This window comes from Oculina patagonica, chromosome 13 (assembly GCF_052425735.1).
Source record: "Oculina patagonica isolate OP01 chromosome 13, crgOcupat, whole genome shotgun sequence".
Classification (NCBI taxonomy): Eukaryota; Metazoa; Cnidaria; class Anthozoa; order Scleractinia; family Oculinidae; genus Oculina; species Oculina patagonica.
Genome location: NC_135770.1, coordinates 30,375,742 through 30,398,295, shown reverse-complemented (window position 1 = coordinate 30,398,295; position 22,554 = coordinate 30,375,742). Strand labels below are relative to the sequence as shown.

The following is a 22,554-nucleotide window of genomic DNA, read 5'->3' as shown; positions in this document are numbered from 1 at the left end:
ACGTAAACCCAGGGCAGTACCCTCCCTCCTCTCCCTTTCTTGAGGAAAAGCATAAAAACAACTGTAAAAAAAAAATAGAATAGAAATGGCTGGTAAAATATATTTATTATCTTCATTTATTTTGGCTTCTGCGTTTAAGAACAAACCTCTTTCCCTTTCACAGTTGTAGCCTGAAACAAACATTTTGAAACGCACCTACCTGACCTACCTGCTAGCTGCTGTAATATTGAAGATACACTTTAATGACGGTACTTGAAGTGACTAACTACCGCTGACAGTAAAAACGCTGGCTCGAATATTTGCGCATGACATGGTGGTTGTTCGAGACTGCAGTTCTTCTGTACGTTGTTAGCCAGTTGTCCAAAAATTTTTACTCTTTTCCAACTGAAAAGTTGGCTTTTCTAAATATGCCTTCTGTTGATGGCGAAGAAAATGGCGAGGAAGAAGTGGAGAGAAGTCCTAATGAGGACGAAAACATGAGCGAAGACGAGGACGAAGAAAGTAGCTTGAGTTCCGACGAATCATCTTCCGAGTCTAGCAGTTAGTATCTTGGTCTTTTGATTTTTCCGCGCTTTTTACCCTGTTCTGTTGTTGTTTTGTCCGCCTTTACAAATTTCTGATGAAAGTTCCATGTTCATATAGTTGACGAAACGGAAAATGAAAGAAGAAGGAACGAGTGTCTTAATGACATGGCGGATCTGGAAAGGCAATTTAGCGACCTGAAAGAACAGTTAGTAGAAGCTTGTTGACGATTTGTGCTGTCTAATACGTTATTTTCCTCTTTACTTTTCCTAAACAGGCAGTAGTAGTCGTTTGTCGATAGATAATTTTTCTCTTTTTCAGGCTTTATCGAGAACGTATTAGCCAAGTTGAAAAGAAGTTGGAAGAAGTCAAATCTGGTATGTTCTCAGGGGTGGGGTGGGGCATAAAGCGCTAAAGCTGTTGTCTTCAAATATAAAGTTGTTGATAAGTATAATGCCTTTTTCTGTTTCTTGTGCTCGTGAAATTATACATCAACTATACATCAACTGTGTTAATGGTGGATTTCTGGGTAACTGTAGCAGCTGCTGAAGAAGTACACAGAACTAAACTTAGAATGAAAAAATCCTAAGTACCAAAAATTATGCACCTGTCAATGTTAAGCCAGAGGGGGATACTCACCGGAAAATTGATTCATTCACCCAGGGGGGGGGGGGGCTACCCATGGGAAATTGACTCAATTGACTCATTCACTGACTACATTTTGACACTTGGGCGCCAGGCTTTTAGCCAAGTGGGAGTCCAGGAGTCCTGTGGACGGCCACTTATCATAGAAATTTAATATGAATAACTGTATACAGAGGTTTATTCCAGCTAATTTGGAAGTTTTTAGACACCTTTGCACTCATAACTGCAGAAAAACATCTTGCATGCTCCTCAGGCCCTCCTATGGGGACAAAGTCAGGCCTTATAAATATTTTGGACTCCCACTTTTTGTATCCTGGCTAAAAGCCTCTTGGGCACTGGCCCTGGGTCGGAAAATTTGACGTGGCTGCCATCTTGGAAGGCTAAGAGAACCTGGAAGGGGTGGGGACTATGACTCTGGCTTCCATGAAAATGATGAATTCCCCTGGGTCTGCCTGTTCCCCCCCCCCACCCTGGGGCTTAACATTGACAGGTGCATAACAATCCCTCAAATATATGCTTAATGAGTTAAGATTTAGATTTCGCTCTCCACCATGATGGTGGTTACACTCTGGCATTATAGATTCTTATAATAACAGACCTTGTATTAAAACTTTGTTCATCAACAGTCATTATAATTATCAGACAATTAATTAGGCGTTATGTTTCCCAACAGAGTGTGCCATGGAGTACACAGGACCTGTCAGTGAGTTAAAGGAGATGTGCGAGATAAGGATAGAAGTAGCAGGTATGTGACATTATGCACCTCGTCAAAAATTAGAAGATCTTGCCCAAGAATAGCTTGTCTTCTGGATCGAAAGCTTAGGACACAAACCATTACACCACATTACTATGTAACTTTGACGTTAGCCTCATAACAAGTTCAGTAATGTAATAAAGCAGTATAACCAGAGCTCTCAAGTCAAAAACCGACAAAGTCAACTAATAACCTGACCCTGGAAATTGATAGAAACTTCTGATTTGGTGAGGTAAACTTAAGGCTCATATCTGCATGTATTGACCCATTTATTTCCTTATTGACATCTTGCCTTTAAAACTTATCTGTAACAGGCTCTTAGTCAAACTCTATAGTGCTTGCTCTGATTTTTTTGTTTAAATTTAATTTTTACCAAAAAATAGGTTGCAAATAAAAGCATTTAAAAGATTTAGGCTTGGCAACATTATGACTCACTCTTATTTTTATAAACAACTGTTTGGTTTTTTGTGCCATAATTTAACCAGTTATACTGTGACTCACTATTATGATAGTAATCACTTTTATTTCAAATAACATTAAAAATATTTAACAATAACTGAACACAATTCAGCAATTCTTTCTTTTCTTTGCTTTTAGGGATTCTACGAGATTGTAGGGTAAGTATTTTCAATTGTTCATTCAATATTTATACATTATTTTGCTTGACTTTTTGTTGTGTTGATAAAATATATGAAATAAATGCAGATCTTACCTCTTCACAATATTTACTGCCTTTTTTTCAAAAAAAATGTATTTTTCAGTTAGGAAATGTAAGAAATAAATATGATGCAGATGAACAGGCAGCCATACAGCACTATGAGGTAAAGTGACGGTTAATTCTAACATAGTTTAATGATTCATTAGGGAGGTATGGTGACCTAATGGTCAGGGTTCTGTCTTCATGTGGGATTTAGCATTTGGGGGAGATGTCCGGAGTGGCCAAAGGCTCCAAGCGTCTGGGGGCATGCCCCCCCCCCCCCAATTTTTTGAAATGAATATGCACTGAGATGCAGTCTGGTGCATTTTGAGGCACAATTTCAAGAAATGTTACAGTGGTATTTTTTTGGTAAACTGTAATGATAACAATATTTTTGGGGGGGAGCTGGGCATCTTAATGGTGGGGGGAGCTTCTACCACTCAAATACCCTAGATAGAACCCTGATGGTAAGTGCACTGGACTTCAGATTGAGCGGTACAAGTTCGAGCCCTGGCTGTGGTCACTGCATTGTGTTCTCAGGCAAGACATTTTACTGTCAGTGTCCCTCTCCACCCAGGTGTATAAATGGGTACTGGCAAATTTAATGCTGGGATTTGAACCCACGACTTATGTTTATGCTGTACACTAGTATTCATATCAGGTAAATTTATGACCTAAAAATGTGGAACCTTGGATTGTGAAATTTCCAAAGAGGGTTGTAATGTATGCATTTCCAGTAGCTATAACTTGTTATTACACAACTTGTTTATTAAATATGCTCTGATTTTTGTTTAAATTTTATTTTTACCAAAAAATAGGTTGCAAATAAAAGCGTTTAAAGATTTAGGCTTGGCAACATTTATGACTCACTCTTATAATTATAAACAACTGTTTGGTTGTAATGTATGCATTTCCAGTAGCTATAACTTGTTATTACACAACTTGTTTATTAAATATGCCGATACATGTATCTCTCACTTGCAGAGTGAAAAGCTTGCCTTAATGGAAAGTATGAAGCACGAGTTGGAAGAAAAAATAAGAAAGTTAGAGGAAGATAAACAAAACATGGATATATCAGCTGGTAAAATCATTGTCTTACTTTTGTATAACAGCATGAGTTTGACAAAAATAGTCAAAGATATGGAGAGTTAATCCTGCTATGCCCCAGCAGGGCTTGAGACTAACTTTTTAACTCACTGGTTTACTGGCTAGTGACATGTCATATTTTACTAGCCAAAAGTAATTTTTCACTAGTCAGGTATATTGATTTCTATCAAGAACAGTTGACTTTTCCGAGTTTTTCACTAGCCAAATGGCTAGTAGGAATGCTAAACCTGGTAGCCAAAAATTAAATTTTAGTAGCCTTTGGCTAGTTGGCTACCGTTAGTCTCGAGCCCTGCCCCAGTCAATAACAAAATTACCATACTGACTGGTCAATCAACCTACAAGCATTATTGTTTTCACATCAACTCAAAGCTGGGTGTCACAGGGATTCATTCTTCAGCAAGAACTCCTGAGGGAACAATTATTTATTGTGATATTTGGCCCTTAGCTAGTTTACTCAATGAAGTGTTGTCCTTGTGATGAAATAATTGTTTTGAAGAAAATGGGTACACTGTCTAATCCCTTGAGTATAATGCAAATCTTAAAATTAAAATACTGGTATTGCTGATTGGCTTTAGAGCAGTTTTCAATTAAGTATCGTAACACCGAAACTAATCACGAAGCAAACCGACAATCCAGTGAACCAATCAAAACTCGAAGCAAATAGTTTTTACATGTAACTGGTGCAAAGCAAGGAAATTAAACATCTGTGTGTGAATCAGGATTGGTTTTGGTTTTACTTCTGATTGGGTGAGAACTAAGCAGAGAAATGCCAAACCAAAGCAAACGCAAATTACTTTCGACACTCAAGTGAAAACCACTCTAAATTTAACTTATTTACGTGTATTTGGTTTCAGACATATGGCTTGAATCACAGTCAGTAAACAAGAGACATAGGAAGTCCTCCGATGGATCCATGTTCTCTGACAAAAGACGGAAACCTGTCACTGTAACTGATATCCTTTTGAGATATATGTTGCTCAAGTTGTGTATTATAGTGATATTATTCTAAGGCTAAATGAAGTCTGAATAAATCCTGTGGTCATTTCTTCCCCTGCAAGAGGGATGTCTAAGATTTGAGTAGACCTAAGAAACTCATTCCATAAAATAATAGTCTCATGGCAGGGTTGTCAGTGGTTTTTTGAGTAGCAGGTTCCAACCAAAAAGTAGGTGGCTACGAGACACTCAGAACTTGATAACACACACTCAGAACTGACCTACTAATATTTGGAGTAGCCGGCGCAGAGTTCCAAATAGATGGTGAAATGCGCCGGCTGACGGCTTATTTTGACAACCCTGCATGATGAAGCATTTCTTATTAATACCAATTTGTTTTATTTTATTTTTATTTTATTTCAGGGCTGTAACCCATAACACTTGTTACAGCCGTGTTCTCTTGATGATGTTATGTGTGAAGATGTCAATTGGTATTATGTTACATTTGCATACAGATCTAGCAAAATGCTGTGGGTGATAATTTCTGTCAATGAAACGGCTGCTTAAAAACTTAATGACAGCCCTGCCTTTTTGGTACTCTCCGTCAACATATCAGGTGATTTTGGCTTGACTAGGGGCCTTGCCAAAATTTCCATGGTGAAAGCAAACATGACTGAAAAGGCTACATAAGATTAAATGTAGAGAATATTTTTTAAGTCAGGTTTTTTTAACTCTACCTAAGTCCATACATTGTATATATGCTGAGAGAAATGGACATTCTTGAAGACTGGGCAGCCATCAGAAAGGTAATAAACTGGAAGCTTTCTTTGACAATTTTTTTGTGTATTTCATCAAACCAGATATAAACTACAGCATTATTTTAATGTCAGCTGTCTCATACAGTTACAATTTTTTTTAGTTGCCAATTCGGCAACTTAGAGTCATTGTATGCTATTCTTAAGGCCTTTCTTAATGGCATAAGTTTCATCTGCAAATTACAGCGTAAAATTCCAAAACATGTGACTTGGCTGTCAGCCAGCCAACAAAATCCACTTCGTTGCATGCCAAGTAAATAAATCACAGTACATACATGTGAAATGACTTGACCTCAAAGGGAGAGCTGTATACCACAAGACCCCCTGCAGAAACCCCTTGGCACCCCACATGCCTGCTGCATAGGAGACTGCTGAGCAACATTGTTTCTTGTTTTACTTAGCCTAAATTACATTAAGCCTTGTAAACAATTTTTTTAAAATGTTTTTAAAACTATTTTAATAATTTTATTCCCAAAGGCAAAAGGGGCATTAGCAAGAAGAAGACAAGAAAGTAAGGCATTGTTTTCTTTATCTTTAACAATATTGCCAACAATGATCTTAAAAAATGGAATTGCTGCTTAAAAATCAGTATACTGACAAGGAGACTGTTAATGAGAAGAAAGAAAATGATCAAAATTCTTTTTTTTTCTTAACATGCCACACAATTCTAAGAACTAACATCAATCTTGAAAGTAATAAATGAGGACTTTTTGTGATTAGGACTACTAATTTGAAATAGTTTGCATTAAGCTTTTTCTTTTAAAATGATGAATCAAGGATGCATTGCAGCATTGAAAAATAATATACTTGCATGTACATGTAATCTGTTTATGTTTCGATATTGTACTGATAGTACAGTCGAAGCTCTCTTAACGGACACTCTCGTAAGCAGACAGCTCTTCTTACGGCCGCCTTGTTTGAAAACCCATTTTAACTCCCATACAAACTCTGTATTTTTACATTCTCGTAAGCGGACATTCCCGTAAGAGGCCGCGGACACTTTCAGAGATTACGACTTAGACTTTTTCTTTGTTTTTAAGCTTCCGTAAGCGGACACCCCAAAGAAAATCCTATTAACAACCTCTGCATCTTGTGTTTATCAATCAACTTCACATCGCCGTTCGTCACAATGATTTTACAGTAATTACAGTACCATATTTCAGTGTTTGTTTTGTCATCATCAACGTCCGTCTGGTTATTGTTAGCTGGGCAAGCTCCCTTAAGCGGCCATTTATCCCCTACACCCCTAGTGGCCGCTTACGAGAACCATTCTCGTAAGCGGCCAGTTCCAGTTACGGACACTTTTTTCGCGTCCCGAGGGTGTCCGCTTACGAGAGCTTCAACTGTGTAATAAAAGTGTTTTATGAGTAAAAAATCGACTGAATGATGTACAGCGTATAATTATTAATGTACCACTTATTATTGTTACAGGTGGTTGCCAGTCAGAGAAAAGTCCTTTTAGTGCAAGATATGAAGATGGAAAGCTTTATTACGAAGGAGAATGGTATGAAACAACCTTTCTGTCATAACCATAGGCCTTTGTAAAAAAACTGTCATGTGAAGTGTCAATCACAAAAAAGATAATAACAGTTATCATTGTCCTCCCCATCATCATCATCATCATCAGTATCGGCATCTGAGCTGTGCCTGTTGACCTGTTTTGTAAACTTCTTTGTTCAACTTTGCCATGAACAAACTTGACATATTTTTTTTATTATTTTTACTTTTTAATTTTCAGGTTCCATAAAGGAGATCATGTAGTGATAGAAAGCAGAAATGATACACAATCCAGGTTTGTTGTTTTAAACTTTGTAGACTACATCTAAAACCACAACTGCTACTTTGTTAGCCATTGGTTTGCAAACAGGAATGTTCCTAAAGTTGTTGTTTAGCTGACATTTTTGGTTATTTTTTGCTTGTGTTTCATCCTTTCTCCTTTTCCATTCCCCTTTTCCCACCCTTTTATATTCTGCTGAGTGCTCTTGTGAACACAACTATATCCCAGGGGTAACTCTTTCCCATCCCAACACTTTCTTATTTGCCATCCAGACTTTATACTATCACAGTCCCCCATTCCTCTTTGGACATCTACTTTCATATTATGTGTATCGTTGGAGGAATCTTCTCTGTGCCAACTGCCCCCTTTTTGTTTTAGCCTTCTGCCCTGGGATAACTGTGTCCTTGACCCTCTGTTCTCGTATCCCAATTGACTCTTGTTATTAATACCAGATCGTCTTTGGTGTTCTGCCGTCCTCTCCCTGGGTACACTTGTTCTCTGTTCCCACCCTTTCCTATTTGGCCTTCTGAACTCATATCCCTGGAATAATGTACTGTCTCCTGCTCTTTCCCTTTCCTCTTTGGTCTTCTTCCCTCATTTTGAATTCCTGGGGGTACGTGTTCTCTGTTCCCACCTCTTCCTATTAATTTTGGCGTTTTGCACTTATATCCCCAGGGATATAGCTAAGAAACACAAATCTGGCTCATCAACAAGCCCAGCTGGCTTTTCTGGCCTTAGCAGCTCTTTTAGAAACGTTTACCTGAGTCTTTGTTTTCATGTGAAATTTCAGCCGGATTTAAGTTCTATTTCAGCCGGTTAAATTAGCCGGCAGCCGGCCCTTAGTGACATCCCTATATCCCTGGGATAGTACACTGTATACTGTCTCCGGTTCTCAACTTCCCTCTTAGCCTCCAGCTTTCCATTTTTGAAACTTTTTTGGCTGAAATTTTTGCTTTCAAAACTTTTCTTTTGGTATTTTTGCAGTTCTTATAAAGATTGCTTTTTTGTCTTTGTTATTTTAGTGCTTTTGTTACTGGAATTAACACTGGAGAGGTAACAATTTGTTAATTTTTGTTTATTCATTCATTCATTCATTTACATTGTTGTTTCTAACTTTTTTAATTCTTTTATTTTCGACTTCTGTAAATCTTGGACTATATGACGTCATTGTTTGCTGAGGACTTTAGTTTTGAGAATTAGAAGTCATCATTGACTAAAATGTTTGTCGATCTTTTCTTTTCTTCGAAATGTCTTATTTTTAATCACAATGTTTTAACTTTTAGGTCTGGGTGAGGAAAGGAGATGGATCAAAAACAAAGTTGTATATAGGACAGCTACAGAAAGGAAAATACAAGATTAAAAAGACATGAAATCTAGACCAATCACAACTTTTTTGTGATTATGTACAAAACCTCTTGATGTAAATTTATATTGTAAAGATACCCTGCCAAACCTTTTTAGTATTACGGTACATGTTTAAATTACTGGCAATTGGTTCTTAAGCCACTTCTTTTATTTTCTTTTGAGCCAACTCAGTGCATTAAATGAAAAAAAAAATGTACTGACTTGCTTACTTTTTAAATTTAGTCTTCCAAGTTTGTTCATTTTAGGAGAAGCATGGATATGTTGTGGTTCAATTTTATCCTTGGTTCAATTTTAATTTTCCTTTGTTTTGCGTATGTCAATGTATGATAATACGTTTAAAACAAAGAAAATAAAATTTGTACCAAGGATAAAATTGAACCACAATAAATGCACTGTATTATTAATATTGAAAAGAACAATCAGTGTCTAAAAACTCTCTGCCAACACTCAACTTTTAAGGTCGGGACACACTAGGCGTCACGTCGCGGCGACATGTCGCCTCGTGTGACATGGTGCATTCTTGCGGCAAACCAGTCGCTGCGACAAAATTTTGTCGCTGCGATGTGTCGCATGAATTCAAACTAGTTTGAATTCGTGCGACACATCGCAGCGACAAAATGAGCGATAGCAGCGTTGTCGCAGCGTGTGTATACGTCTGCGACAAGGTGCTGCGACAAATTTTAAATTAACCAATGAGAGAACGTCATGTATTTTTGCCGTATTGAATTGGAAAACTAGTTCACATTCCCACCCTTCCAAATTCGCTGTTTGTGCACCGAACAAACACCTTGTCGCAGCGACTTGTTTTTAAGCAGTACACACGGAGCGACTCGTCGCAGCGACCTGTCGCTGCCACTTGTCGCATAGTGTGTCCCGACCTTTAGAGAATAAAGTAAAAAAGTCAACTAGGAAAGTGTTGGTAGCTTTAAGTCAAAATGTTCAAGAAATTGTCAATTTCATTCTTCTGGACGTTTTTCATTTGAACTCATGACTGGGTAAAGCTCAGAGAGTTTAATAGGATTTTATCACAACTGTCAGAAATATTTGTGGATAGGTTCTCTGCAGACAGATCTCACAAACTTTAATCCGTTTCATTTGAGGTCACTGAGGTGGATAATAAAATTATATTCAATTGTCATCCTTTCATGCAATTTAAATACCGTTAGTTATGACATATATCTTGTTTATTGTTTGCCATGCAAACAATTTAGTGCATGTCTTGTGAACAAAAGAACTGTACAAAACATCATTTGCAGTGATAAGGTTCATCAATAAACGTTGTTTTATAAACAATGGGAAAACTCTTTCATTGGGTTTCTTTCTCTCGCATTAAAGTGTTAAATAAACTTACAAAATAATAAACAATTATTTGATGAGGTTTTTGTGATATCCGGAATAATCAAGGTCCTAATATCACAAACCGAATCTAATAATTGTTTTATTATACATTATTTTTCTGGAAAAGGAAGTAATGACAAACGATTTCAACCTGTTTCAAAACTTGTGCCAATTCCGGCTGGTCGTCCTACTAATTCGTGGAATAGTTCCTTCCCAATTTTTGTTAGTCATCTTGTGTTTTCTGAGACTTAATTGTCCAGCAATTTTCGAACTTTGGTCAAACTATTTCTCGGTTGAAGAAGTAAATCGACGAACTATGAATTTCCTTCGCTACCAGATGCCTGACACATTGCTCTTGGAAATCATGCATTGCGCGCGCAACCTACAGATTAGTGAATAATCAGCTAGCAGATTATTCACTAATCTGTAGGTTGCGCGGATTCCCAGAATTAGCTGTAGGCTCTTAGCCAATGAGAAGACAGCTAGTGACTACAATGTGTAATAATATAAAATGACGTGGAATCAAATGTCTGTTTGGTTTAACTCATGAAACTCATAGCTGTATAAGAACAGAACAAGAATAAGAACTGTACGATAATTTCTGAAGGGCTGACGTGCAGAAAGATCCAATATGCATTTTTTCGACTTATTTGCTTGTTTACAAGCAAAATGAAGGAGAATAGCAGTTAAGTGGGGGTAAATGTGGAACCACATTCTTGATAACTCTCAAGGGACTGTTTTAATTTCTCAAGGGAATATTTTAATTTCTCAAGGGATTACTTTCCGCTGTGGGTGATCACTTGCGATCTCGCAGAAAAAACGTGACTTGTCACATTTACAAACGTTATATAACAGTTTTAAAAGTGACATGTCAGCTTTCTTATCTCAACGCATGTGTGTCTGAAAGGCGATCTATAAAAAGCGTCGCACTAACAATGGATTGCGTAACTAACACTAAAACACGAATAAATAATCACTAGCACTTACATCGTTTAAAAATTACAAACGTCAAAAATAAACCATACCAAAAAAACTCGCTCTTTTCAAAGATATTATTGAAGTTAAAACAAATGCAAGAGATGGGGGCTTCTTTTAGCTTAGGAGCGGTTAAAAATTAGGCCAAATTTGGTTGCTACAAGCGCCAGTTTGCAATGTTAATGATTAGCGCTTTGCAATCCGAGTCGATGTGACCTCGCGTTGACAGCAATGTTGCATGAATCGGCTTTACAACATGCGATGGTATCTACGCAGTTCGAGTGGAATTTCAGTCAAAGACAGCAAAATTCTTTCGTATTTCATCTTCAAATATAATTCGAAAGCATTCACTGTATAATTATATGGCTTTTGTTTAATCCTTCTTAAGCCCACGAAGAAGCTGTCTTGATATCCGACCCTCGCAGAGCCCAGACAAAACGCAGCTTGAGTGTATCGATTTGTTTTCTCCGACAGTAGTCGGAAATATCCCTATTTTTTTTCGTGCTTTTTCGTGGAGCAATCGTAACGATACGGCCTTGAACACATTGAACAGCGGTCTACCTATAACAATTCAAATATGGCGTCGCAAAAACAAAGCGTCGAACGCATATTTTGCTGTTTCATTTGCTAATTTCGCTGCCGAAATCGACTGCCTCGAAAGGTCCTTGCAATTTTAAAGTATAGAATACCCGATTCCCTCTATAGCGCGCGCCTGCAGGGAATCACGGTAGTTGTATTCATCAAACCGTGCGCGAGACTCAGCAACGATGCACGTTGCTGAGTCTCGCGCACGGTTTGATGAATACAACTACCGTGATTCCCTGCAGGCGCGCGTTATAGAGGGAATCGGGTATTGTCAGATCTCGGTGAAATTTGCACTGTTTATTTGTGTAATGTTGAGGAATATGTGTATAAATACCCGGCGCGGACGAGCCATTTTTGACAAAATTATATGGCTGCATTTCCTCCGCGAAGATAGGAAATTGTTAAACTAAGCTACAAAGCAACTGTAATGATAAGTTCGAAGAACAATGCACAGGATAAACCTTCGACTCATACTTCATGCAAAAAAGTCGGTATCTCGAAGAGACTTTGATTAGGCTTGTCTTGGTTCGATCTTGGTATGAGAGAATTTATAATAAAATACAGTTAGACCCCGCTAATTCGAACTCGGTTATTTTTAATTCCCCATTATTTAGGGGTGTCGAATGGTGAATGCGAGATGGCGATCTGATATCTTTTCTGCGAGCCCGAGACCTTTTTAGCCTTGTAAAAGAAATCGAGACTCCCAGAAGGCATCAAAGAAAAATTTGAGATGACGAGACACCTGAAATTTGGCTAAAATTTTGCGCAACTCTCATTTTTAAGCGATGGCGTGACATCGCTTTTATGCCATTGCACGATCGGTTCGTTTTGTCTGTTTGGCCCGATCGAACAGAAATCAAGTTTAACTTAACAAGAAATCGCCGCGTAAAACACAAAAGCAAAATACTTCTGTGCAGTTAGAATGGAAAACTACAATGTATGAACGAAAGAGACTTATGATATATGATGGAATCTATTAGATTGAGTAGACAGAAATTTCTAATTCTTAAAATACAAAGGGTCGCTGTGAGCAAGAGACCGTTTGACCTTAAAAGCTTGCTCGCGCGTATCGTATGTCGTTTATTTTATGGACCATTCACCACCCCTTTATTTCGAACTGAAACTCATTTCTCTTGCCTTTCAGTCATTTAATTACATTTATCCCTAGCATGGGATATTTAGCAAAAATTAGTGGTGATGCAAGAAAACAGCTCAAATCCCATGATACTAGCATTATAGGCATGCACTGCATGCAGAGTGCTTGGTAGCTGTAGCCTTTTGCACAATTTGCATGCCTATCGTACTAGTATCATGGGCATGCAATGCATGCAGAGTGCTTGGTAGCTGTAGCCCTTTGCACAAATTGCAGGCCTATCGTACTAGTATTATAGCCATGCAATGCATGCAGAGTGTTTGGTAGCTGTAGCCCTTTGCACACATTGCAGGCCTATCGTACTAGTATTATAGGCATGCAATGCATGCAGAGGGCTTGGTAGATGTAGCCCTTTGCCTACAATGTAGGCCTATTATGCTAGTATAAAAGGCATGCATTATGCTAGTATAAAAGGCATGCATTATGCTAGTAAAAAAGGCATGCATTATGCTAGTATAAAAGGCATGCATTATGCTAGTATAAAAGGCATGCATTATGCTAGTAAAAAAGGTATGCATTATGCTAGTATAAAAGGCATGCATTATGCTAGTATAAAAGGCATGCATTATGCTAGTTTAGAATATAGCCGCTGTATACGCGCGATGGAATTCTAGCGGGCATTATTTTTTTATAGAACATAGCTGAAAACTATAGAAGCCCGGTACCCCGGATGTGCGAATTGTTTGTCGAATTTCGCTGAACAACTTCGCCTCTATTCTCTTGTTTTATTGTTTAAATGATGCTTTAAAGCAGAAAGTTTTTACCAGAAACGTTTTACTTGCTCAAATGGAAGTAAGGCAGTGCCAAAGGAAGCGACAGATGAAGAAAGAATCGTTGAAATTTGTTGTTTTTCTTTGGAGTTGTGTACGTCGCTATTTTGCCGTGAACTGCCCGAAATTGATTGGAAATTATTTAGCAAAACAAGCCGGACTCTAGAAACGCTTTGAGGTAAGAAACCTTTTTTTAGCCACAATCTAAAGACAGAACACTCCACTTTTGTTCTTTTTAAATCGAAATTAGAGGCGAATTTGAAAAACTTGCTGCGAAACGAACGCATGGAAATTTTTCATTTGAATGAAATTGAAGTAGGCTTAAGGTCATTGCCCTGTATTGCATTGCGCATCCTTACTGCGCAGAATTTTACGCGTAATTAGCGCGCGCGCGCACGCACATCAACAAAATGGCGGCTTTTTTCTATGCAGCTTAGTCCGCGAGAGAAGTTAATTGTCACTTTCTCCTAAACGAGCCTGGTGACCTATCAATTTTTTCTCATATTTTAGGTGTAGCGATCAAAATCTTTCTGTAAAATGAAAACAGATCAATTCATGTGTTTGAAAAATAAATTATCGTTAAAAACGTGTACTTTGCTAGTATTCGCAGAAGAATTTTAAAGGAATTATATGGAATATACAAGGTCTTCCTGCTCCTTGACGAATCTGGTGACCCCCTTTTTTTATTTCAAAATTTAAGTTCCCTTAAAGTAATAAACCAGTAGGCGAAGTTTGGTTAAAAAATTGTGTTCAGTTCTATTTCGGGGCAATGACCTTAACCAACATGACTTAAATGCGTAAATATTTCAACTAGATTTGTCGGCTCTGTGAGAATCTTTTGGTAGTCGGAGAAAGGACTATAAATAGGAAATATGAATGAAATGGTATCTCGGTTTATTTATAAAGAAGCCGCCAAAGAAAAGAATAAACTAAACTTTCACTTTACCGATGTTGCGTGCGTTTGTAAATGCCGTAAGCGGCCGCGAGTCTTGTAAGTTCTGTGCTCTTTTTAATGCTATATTCTAAACCCACTAGAAGATGGTTTTCCTATGTCCTATAAGAAAATAATGCACTTTTGAGGTCTAGAAAAGCAGCTGAATGCCCTCGCCACTAGCAGCTTTTCTAGACCTCAAGCGTGCATTATTTTCTTATAGAACATGGAAAACCATCTTCTAGTAGGTAAATAAAAGGCATGCAGAGAGCTCAGTGGTAGAACTTTATTGATAAGTCAGGAATGTTTTGCAATCAAAGCTGCCCAGTCCAAACTAGACTATAGTACTAACTAAGGCTCTTAGGAAATGTCAGCCATGGTCAACAGCAATTGAATATTGCCAAGTTACCTTTTATTACTCATTACATCATGCTGTATATCCAAGTGTTCCTCAAGTCACTCAACTGTAGAACTTTATGAAATGACATCAGATTGATGCAAACTTATTGACACTTGGTCAAAATTTCTTTATTATTCTCAGTTCACAATTTCAAGACAAGGGGGACTTTGGGGCTTTCGGTTTCTCGGTTTTGACCATTTTTTAGATTGGTTTTTTGGTTTTCTCAACAAAAAACCGTGGTTTTTGTCTCGTGACGTCATGACGTTGTCATGACGACACGAGAATATTCTACAGGGGGAGAGGTGCATTCCATGCGTGTTTGCTTTCTGACGCCGCGGAATTTTCCCGCCATGTCAACATTTGCTTTGTGAGGCCGCGGAATTTTCCCGCCATGTCAACATTTGCTTTGTGAGGCCGCCGGAATTTCATATCAAAGAACAGATAATGTTTCTTTACAAAGGTCGCAACTAACGCGCTGGTTTATCAAACTGTAGGTTAGGAGTATTTATTGTAAAGGGCTTATTATGTAAAAATACAGGCACGCTTTACTGTTCTTAAAATTTATTTCTTTTTTTACGTTTATTGCTGTAGTTAGTCCACAGCCCTATACGGGTCTTCTGATCGGTGTATCAAGCGCAACAGATTCGGTGGAATCCCACGATGATATTAAGCGTTGACCTTATCTGTTAATAAAAGCGATCACACGAAATTCCCGCCATACAGTCTAGTCATATTAGTCAATCAGATAATAGCTAACCGTTCGTGACTATATTGGAGCAGAGTGTTTGGGATTTTGGTACAACAAAAGGGAAAAAGCATGTTTTAAACAGGATTGCGAACTGTAGGTATGTCGACAATATGTCAGAAAAAGCTTTTTTTGTCGTTTCAAGTTTTGATTAGATCCGACTTCAAAGATGTAATAGACCGCAATAGTTGAACCACGTGTGTGCCTTTCCTTTGAGTTGATTAGCTAGCTGGTGCAAGTTGGAATTTGCGCTGATTAAACGACTTCAAAAAAACTGGTAGATCCCGTGGACATTATTTTCCTTGCGTGTCTTCAATTCGAGTATTACCCTAAAACGTGTGGGAAAACAGTTCAACAGTCACGAAGACACACGCCAAAGGTCAACTCGTCGCTGTAAGAAAGACAACTTAACACCCAAATTGCAAAGTGAACTTCACGACTCTCTCTGGAGAGAGAGGTAACGCTCTATTTAGAGATCCTTTCGGCTTGCTAAAAGGCCTTATCTCTTGTCAATCAATGTCTCACCCGGTTCTTGTTTACAATACATATGTTTTGGTTAATTAAATTTACGTGCACGCTATATATATATTTTTAAGGGTTACATGTCACGGGTTGCGTTACTTGAGCAGATAATATTTTGCGACAATCAATTCAGAAACCTTATCAGAGCAATTTCCCAAGCATTTCTGTCTGTATTCTTTTTCTGCTGTTATCGGAGTCCTATAACTGTTCAACGGCTACATGCTGGAATGTACTTTGAATTTAAGTCAAGCCTACTTTCGGCTGCTTGGAAAAATTGCTTTTGATATGACTGAAATATTTAATACATAATTAAACTGTTAATAGAACAGAAAATCAGCCCAGTGACCACATAAATAAAACACAAAGACATTTGATAATTCATAAGCATAATTTTATTCATGAAATTAAAAAATTTTATGTACCGGTGTACCTATTTATCTATAATAAAATTACTTCAAAAATTCATATATTTATAGCACTGATTATTTCCAAAATTCATATATGTAACAGACTGCATGCTGCTCTCAAACTGGGTCCGTCCTTGCATCAGTTTAGGATCATTACTATTCTATACATTTGTTTCCCACATGCAAACTTCCTCAAGGTTGCGATGCTCTAGCCGATCTCCACACACTAAAGCTTCATGATTCTGTGACTGCTTTTTACCACAGAGAAGAATTAGAAGTAGTAATGCTGCTACATATTCTGTAACAGCAGCCAGGATAAAAGATGGAATGTAAGTATGGAGACGATCTGTCATGAAACCTGGGAAGGAAAGAAAAGGGAGTACATTATCAAAAATTGTCCCATATCTAGGTAGACTACGAGCAGTCCCTATTTTTTCGCATAGTCCGTCGAGCTTGAAGCAAATTTTTTTCAAAGAGTTCGTCGAGCTTATTTCGCTTCAAGCTCTTCGAAAAAAAATTCGCTTCAAGCTCGACGGACTCTGCGAAAAAATAGGGACTGCTCGTAGTCTAATATCTAGGAACTTCACCTGACAGTGTGTAAAGAGAGGTTTAATATTTTTAAAATTCTTGTGTAATTATTATAGTCCATAAGCCATGTGGTCATTCTCGTTCCCAGAACCCAGAGCTGCTTGTCCCTCTTAGCCAGCTGAGCCTGTGCACAAGAAACAAGTGGCTATATGGTGACATACCGTAAAATTCCGGTTATACAGCCCTCCTGCTTATAAGCCCCCCCAGTTTTAGGCCCATCTATCTGGCAACAAAAAAATACATCCGGTTATAAGCCCTCCAGGATATAAGCCCCCCCCCCCCCCCTGCCAGATGACAGTACTTAACAGGGCTAAATGTTGCTTTATTATGCGTTTTTAACTTGAAAACGTATTTCGATCAACACTCCCGTGGCTCGTTTCGAAAAGTTTTTTTCATTCCGGTTATCAGCCCTCCCGGATATAAGCCCCTCCATTTATAAGCCCACCCAAAACCCCTTACGAAGTTGTATAAGCCCAGGGCTTATAACCGGAATTTTACGGTATGATTTGATTGGCTGGGAGTGGACGTAAACATAAAGAAATAGCCAATCAAATGAACCGATTTTAAATCTCTTTGTTATGTGAGAGTTTAAAACAGTTGATTTGATTGGCTAGGTTTAAAACTCCCTTTGTTCGATGCTTTCTTCGACGCTTGCGGGACTTCGAACGCGATGTTCGACGAGTTAGCTTCACCGAAAGGTCTCTGATGAGTCTCTTGGCGGAGACGAAACATGCGTGTCAGACCAGCCACGAAAGTATTCATTAACAATTTACACGTTACGCAATTGGGAATGCTTACGCGTCATGTAAGGCCAGATTGCACCATCATTTCGACGCTTGCGGGACTTCGAACGCGATGTTCGACGAGTTAGCTTCACCGAAAGGTCTCTGATGAGTCTCTTGGCGGAGACGAAACATGCGTGTCAGACCAGCCACGAAAGTATTTGTTAACATCCACCAATCAAATCATGATTGTGTCTCCAGAGCCACTTGTTTCTCAGCCGGCCAAGAGGGACTTAGACTTGCTTTAGAAAGTCTAAGAGGGACTATGCAGGCATAAAAGGGAGGGGGGTGGGGTGGTGGAAGGGGAAAAAAAAAGGGAAGGAGGAGGTGGGGGGGGGGAAATTTTGATCCATTTGTTTATTTCTGTTTTTGAAGATTTGTTGGCTGTCAACATAAAAAATTATGAGCAACAGGTAGTGAAAAACACAATTTAATATCATTTTTCATTAGTTGGGTTCGCATGTTATCGAAAGGCGCTGATGCACAACAAGTAAATACTTAAAAATATTTCATATTTACTTTCAATAATTACATGTACGTACCAGCTAAAGGAGACCCAGTGGCAATTGTTGAACCATAGAAAAGGGCAGATAAACCAAATGCTGAAGCCCTCTTACTAGGCTCCACACTGTTGAGCATGGTTATGTGAAAAGTGCCTAGTATGAGACCATCTGTCAAGCCAAAGAGAAAGGAAAATGCAATAAGCTCTCCATAGGTCTTAGCTTGAGAAAGGAAGATGCTTGCTGATCCATCAAGAACATAACCAAACATGAGAACATAGATGGGATTTACACGGCGCATGTTACACAGGAATCCACTGAGCAGTCGGCCAATGAATGTTGTGATACCAATATATATGAAAAGCTGCGAAGCTGCATCAGCAGAAACTTGGATATCTTCTGAGAATCTCACCTACAAGAAGAATGTTGTTGCTAATTATAAGATGTAAAAGTTTAATACACTTTTATGACAAAACGCATGTAAAATGACATTTTGTGGACATATTGCTCTCACTAACTGACAGCCCTATCTTCATATTGACTTGTGTATGATATTGTGTTATTGCAAAAAATATCCATGAACCCCACCATGGAGTCCAATAAATGTGTAGATATTTTTTGGTCGGGTGAGGGGAGGGGGACATGCACCTCAACTTTTCCATGGATTTGTTAAAATATTGTAACCAACTGTTTTTTAGTGCTATGTACAATCAGGGTTTTATTCTGGGTATGATGAGCAAGGTTGGAAGCTTAGTAGGTTTGTGCTTTTGCAAAATCCCCCCCCCCTGAATATTCGGTATGTGCCCCTGTAATGCACCGCAGGGGGCACTCCCATTTATGAGCTATATAGGTATGTGCCGCTGTGAAGGGTATGGTTTTCAAGGAGTTGAAGGAGTTAGCGCTATATAAATTAGATTATTATTATTATTATTATTATTATTATTATTATTATTATTATTATTATTATTATTATTATTATTATTATTATTATTATTATTATAGGGTAGGGGTTTTCGGTATCTGGTCTAGTATAGGGTTGCAAAACCAGTTGAAGATGGTCTGGTATATGGTAAGGGTTTCACTGTCCCAGCGGCACACCTCCACCCAAAAATATACAGGATGCCCCCCTGGTAATGCACTAACCACTAGACATTTACAATGGTCACAAATTGACAATATAATAATTGACTTCATACCCAATCTTACCAAGTGTAACCTTGGAGTATTGTGTCCTAGGCTGGCTACTGTCATACACAGTGTCAACACAACAAACACCTTCTCCTTGAATACAGAAAAGTCAAACCACTTTTTCCTCTTGTCTTCTATTATTTCTACATCTTGCTCATCTGACATTTCCAATTCTTCACGGCCCCTACCATCATCATCCCTTTGCTTTGCTACTGTCGGATCAAATGTCAAGCAGAGAACACAAACAATGGAAAAGACGCCAGCAGTTATGCGATAAGTCTTTCTCCAATCAAACGAGTCCAGCAAGGCTTGTAGGATTGGTGCGATGGAAAGAACTCCAAGTCCACTTCCCGATGATGTAATACCAGTTGCTATAGAACGATTTTTGTCAAAGTACAGTGATGTTATCACATAGGATGAAACGTAAAGGCAGCTGCTGCCAAATCCAAACAAAACACTGTAAGTTACATACATAATAAAGATACTTGATGCAAGAGATGAGAGTAGCAGGCCACCAACACATAGCAATCCACCAATGATGGCAGTTAAGCGGCAGCCAAGTCGATTCACCAATGCACTGGTCAACGGGCCGAGGGCAAATATAAATGCTATTTGCACTGAACCTACCCAAGCTAAAGGACAGAAAACAATGGTGGTTAAATTTGATTTGCATATCCCTTGTTTCTAACACAGTAGAAGCATAATGGGGGAGGGGGGTAAACAAGGTTCCTCAAACCAATGGATTTTAGGATAGGAAACAATTAAGGGAACATGACCATTAACTATTCGGGAACATGGGAACAAAGAGAAAATAAATCTGGGCCGGAAACACGTGAACAAAAGCAATTATTTTGGGAAACAGGGAACACCAAAATCAAAGAAATACTTTTGGGGAACAGTAGCGGTGTACACAGGCTAGGAAACAGTAGCACAAGGAAAATGTGTTGGGAACAAGGGAACATGGACCCCCCTAGGAGGCCCTCCACATTGCCGTGGCTCGGCCCCAGGGGGGGGGGGGGCTTTTGTAAAAACTTGTGAAACATTCCTTTGTTTTGGGGCTATTGTTTTCCTGTTCTATATTGTTTCGAGGTTCTTTGTTGTCTTGGTCGTTCTTTGTTTTACGTCACTGGTGAGTTTCACAAGATTTAACACCGGGGATGAACCGAAACTGTTTCGTAATCAGACTGATCAGTCAATTTGTTTTAAAAGTGCACTGCCTCGCTGTTCTGCTGCCCATGATTTTATGCTGTCATGCATACTCTACAATCATATCACTCGTGTTCATTTTAGTTTTTCAATCGAGACTAGCAAAACTTGTCCAAGCGATAGAAGATCAACTCAAATCTGACTTGCCTGTACGTTCCCGTGACTCTTGAAAATAGTCCATTAACACTGGAAACAGAACGCCAAAGTTGAGCGAAATGCCCATCGTAAGAACGATAATGAAAGCGGCACAAAAACAAACTAGCCACGACCAAGGGCTGTCAAGCTCTTTCCTGCACTTGCATTTTATAATTGTACTTGCAGAGCATAGTTTACAGCACGCCGCCATCATTGCGTGCAAGCGGAAACAAATCTTATGTTGCCTGACTGGGTGGTGAAAAGTCGTCACGCAACGCCAAGCGAACAGTGCACGACCAAGGAGGAGGACGCCTGGGGTCGGTTTACGTTTATGCACCAGTCATTTGAAATCCCCGACACCCCACCCCCCCCCCCCACCTCGGGCATGAGCGGGGCAAAAGCGGGGTTTTCACTTCGGATTCACGCCATTTTGGTCCCCCACTATGCGGGGGATGCGCCAGAAATCACGGTCTTCACATCCCGGACCGGGGGAATACAGGGGGAATATAAAGCAGGGCACTCACTCCATGGTCAGCGGTTTGCATTTTCGCGCCACATGGTAATTTCGCATATATTATTTATGTCCACTCGCTCAAGATGTATAAATTACTAATACTGAGTGAAATACAACTAAAAACTGTCCACAAGATTTGAGAAATTCCTTTTACGTTGTTAGTTTGACAATAATAGCGCATTAAAGACGCTGGAGACATTCATTTATGATAGTTTAAGTTGAGTTAGAATACAATGTACCGGTAATCGGAAGTTTCTAGTTTTAGAGATCCATTAACAGAGAGCCAGCTGTTCAAACAACACAGAGCATATTGTAATATCATCCTGCATTTCCATTAATCCATATAAAGTTGAGTTGGAAATTTCAAATAGTCGTCTTCTTCCTTGTCCATCGGGGAGCCTTTGCAAATGTATTCCTAGCTGCTCTGAAATCAATGTGTTCATTTCATGCACGGCTACCAACGTTTTCATCATCCCTTAAGTACTATCATCCCTTGTTGTGCTTGGCTATAACAAGTTTTCTACATGAATTACCATGTGTGTGGATCATATAAAGGGGCGGGGGAGTTCACCATTCACTTTTCTCCCGGGGGCCGGGGACTTCACTTGCTTTCACTTGCCAAAAAAGTGAATGCCCCGCTCATGCCCGAGGGGGGAGGGGAGGCGGGGGTTTCAAATGGGTGCATTACTTCGAAAATGGCGGCAAAAATGACCCGAAAAATTATGGACGAATGTCACGTGGGAGCACTGAACGTGTCTTCTGCAGTCTGGTTGGGAAAGCGTTAGCCTGAAGGCAAATGCGTTTTTCTCTCGAAAGCAAGCGGAACAAAATTATGAATGTTGTGTGACAGATGGCAAAGGTCGTCACGCAACGTTCGCACGGCCTCTGTCCCAAAATAGAAATTATTTCGTTTCTCCAATAAACGGGTAGATTTGGCACTATATCCCAGATAATACAGGACAAGAACTTTTCACACGAAATATTAATTTAAAATAATTGCATTCGTTAATTAAAATTGAGCAGAAAAAAGTCAGGAGCATATCACTACCCATCATTTCTGCTTTCTATCACTACATGATCTCCTTTATGGAACCTGAAAATTAAAAAGTAAAAATAATAAAAAAATATGTCAAGTTTGTTCATGGCAAAGTTGAACAATACTCGTTAAATTTAAGTACCTCCCTCTCCCACTCCAAAGGA

General features: G+C 38.9%; 2 protein-coding genes and 1 long non-coding RNA gene across 3 annotated transcripts in view; 2 read left to right on the top strand and 1 right to left on the bottom strand.

The window, feature by feature from the left end:
- Positions 1 to 22,554, top strand: part of LOC144636106 (uncharacterized) — a 156,519-nt gene that overhangs the window by 91,683 nt on the left and 42,282 nt on the right. The window lies entirely within an intron of this gene.
- On the top strand, positions 318 to 9,908 carry LOC144636059 (breast cancer metastasis-suppressor 1-like protein-A). The gene is made up of 15 exons (XM_078495201.1): positions 318 to 540; positions 643 to 730; positions 844 to 899; positions 1,841 to 1,912; positions 2,519 to 2,538; positions 2,683 to 2,742; positions 3,603 to 3,699; positions 4,580 to 4,678; positions 5,400 to 5,464; positions 5,951 to 5,984; positions 6,905 to 6,977; positions 7,212 to 7,265; positions 8,273 to 8,303; positions 8,534 to 9,074; positions 9,502 to 9,908. Exons 1-14 carry the CDS (start codon positions 408 to 410, stop codon positions 8,618 to 8,620), a joined length of 969 nt encoding a protein of 322 aa, XP_078351327.1. The 5' UTR covers positions 318 to 407; the 3' UTR covers positions 8,621 to 9,074; positions 9,502 to 9,908.
- On the bottom strand, positions 16,513 to 21,045 carry LOC144636042 (monocarboxylate transporter 4-like). The gene is made up of 4 exons (XM_078495183.1): positions 20,853 to 21,045; positions 19,518 to 20,131; positions 18,354 to 18,723; positions 16,513 to 16,799 (listed from the first exon to the last, which is right to left on the bottom strand). The coding sequence occupies exons 1-4, from the start codon at positions 20,926 to 20,928 to the stop codon at positions 16,603 to 16,605; spliced, it is 1,257 nt and encodes a 418-aa protein (XP_078351309.1). The 5' UTR covers positions 20,929 to 21,045; the 3' UTR covers positions 16,513 to 16,602.

What these genes read in the sequence shown, in the direction of transcription:
- LOC144636059 (XM_078495201.1), top strand. Translation starts at nt 408, where the DNA reads ATGCCTTCTGTTGATGGCGAAGAAAATGGCGAGGAAGAAGTGGAGAGA. An exon ending in GTTGGAAGAAGTCAAATCTG is followed by an intron (nt 900 to 1,840) that starts GTATGTTCTCAG and finishes GTTTCCCAACAG; the next exon opens with AGTGTGCCATGGAGTACACA. An exon ending in GAAACCTGTCACTGTAACTG is followed by an intron (nt 4,679 to 5,399) that starts ATATCCTTTTGA and finishes AACTCTACCTAA; the next exon opens with GTCCATACATTGTATATATG.
- LOC144636042 (XM_078495183.1), bottom strand. Translation starts at nt 20,928, where the DNA reads ATGGGCATTTCGCTCAACTTTGGCGTTCTGTTTCCAGTGTTAATGGAC. An exon ending in ATACTCCAAGGTTACACTTG is followed by an intron (nt 18,724 to 19,517) that starts GTAAGATTGGGT and finishes TTCTTCTTGTAG; the next exon opens with GTGAGATTCTCAGAAGATAT. An exon ending in CACTGGGTCTCCTTTAGCTG is followed by an intron (nt 16,800 to 18,353) that starts GTACGTACATGT and finishes TTTCCTTCCCAG; the next exon opens with GTTTCATGACAGATCGTCTC.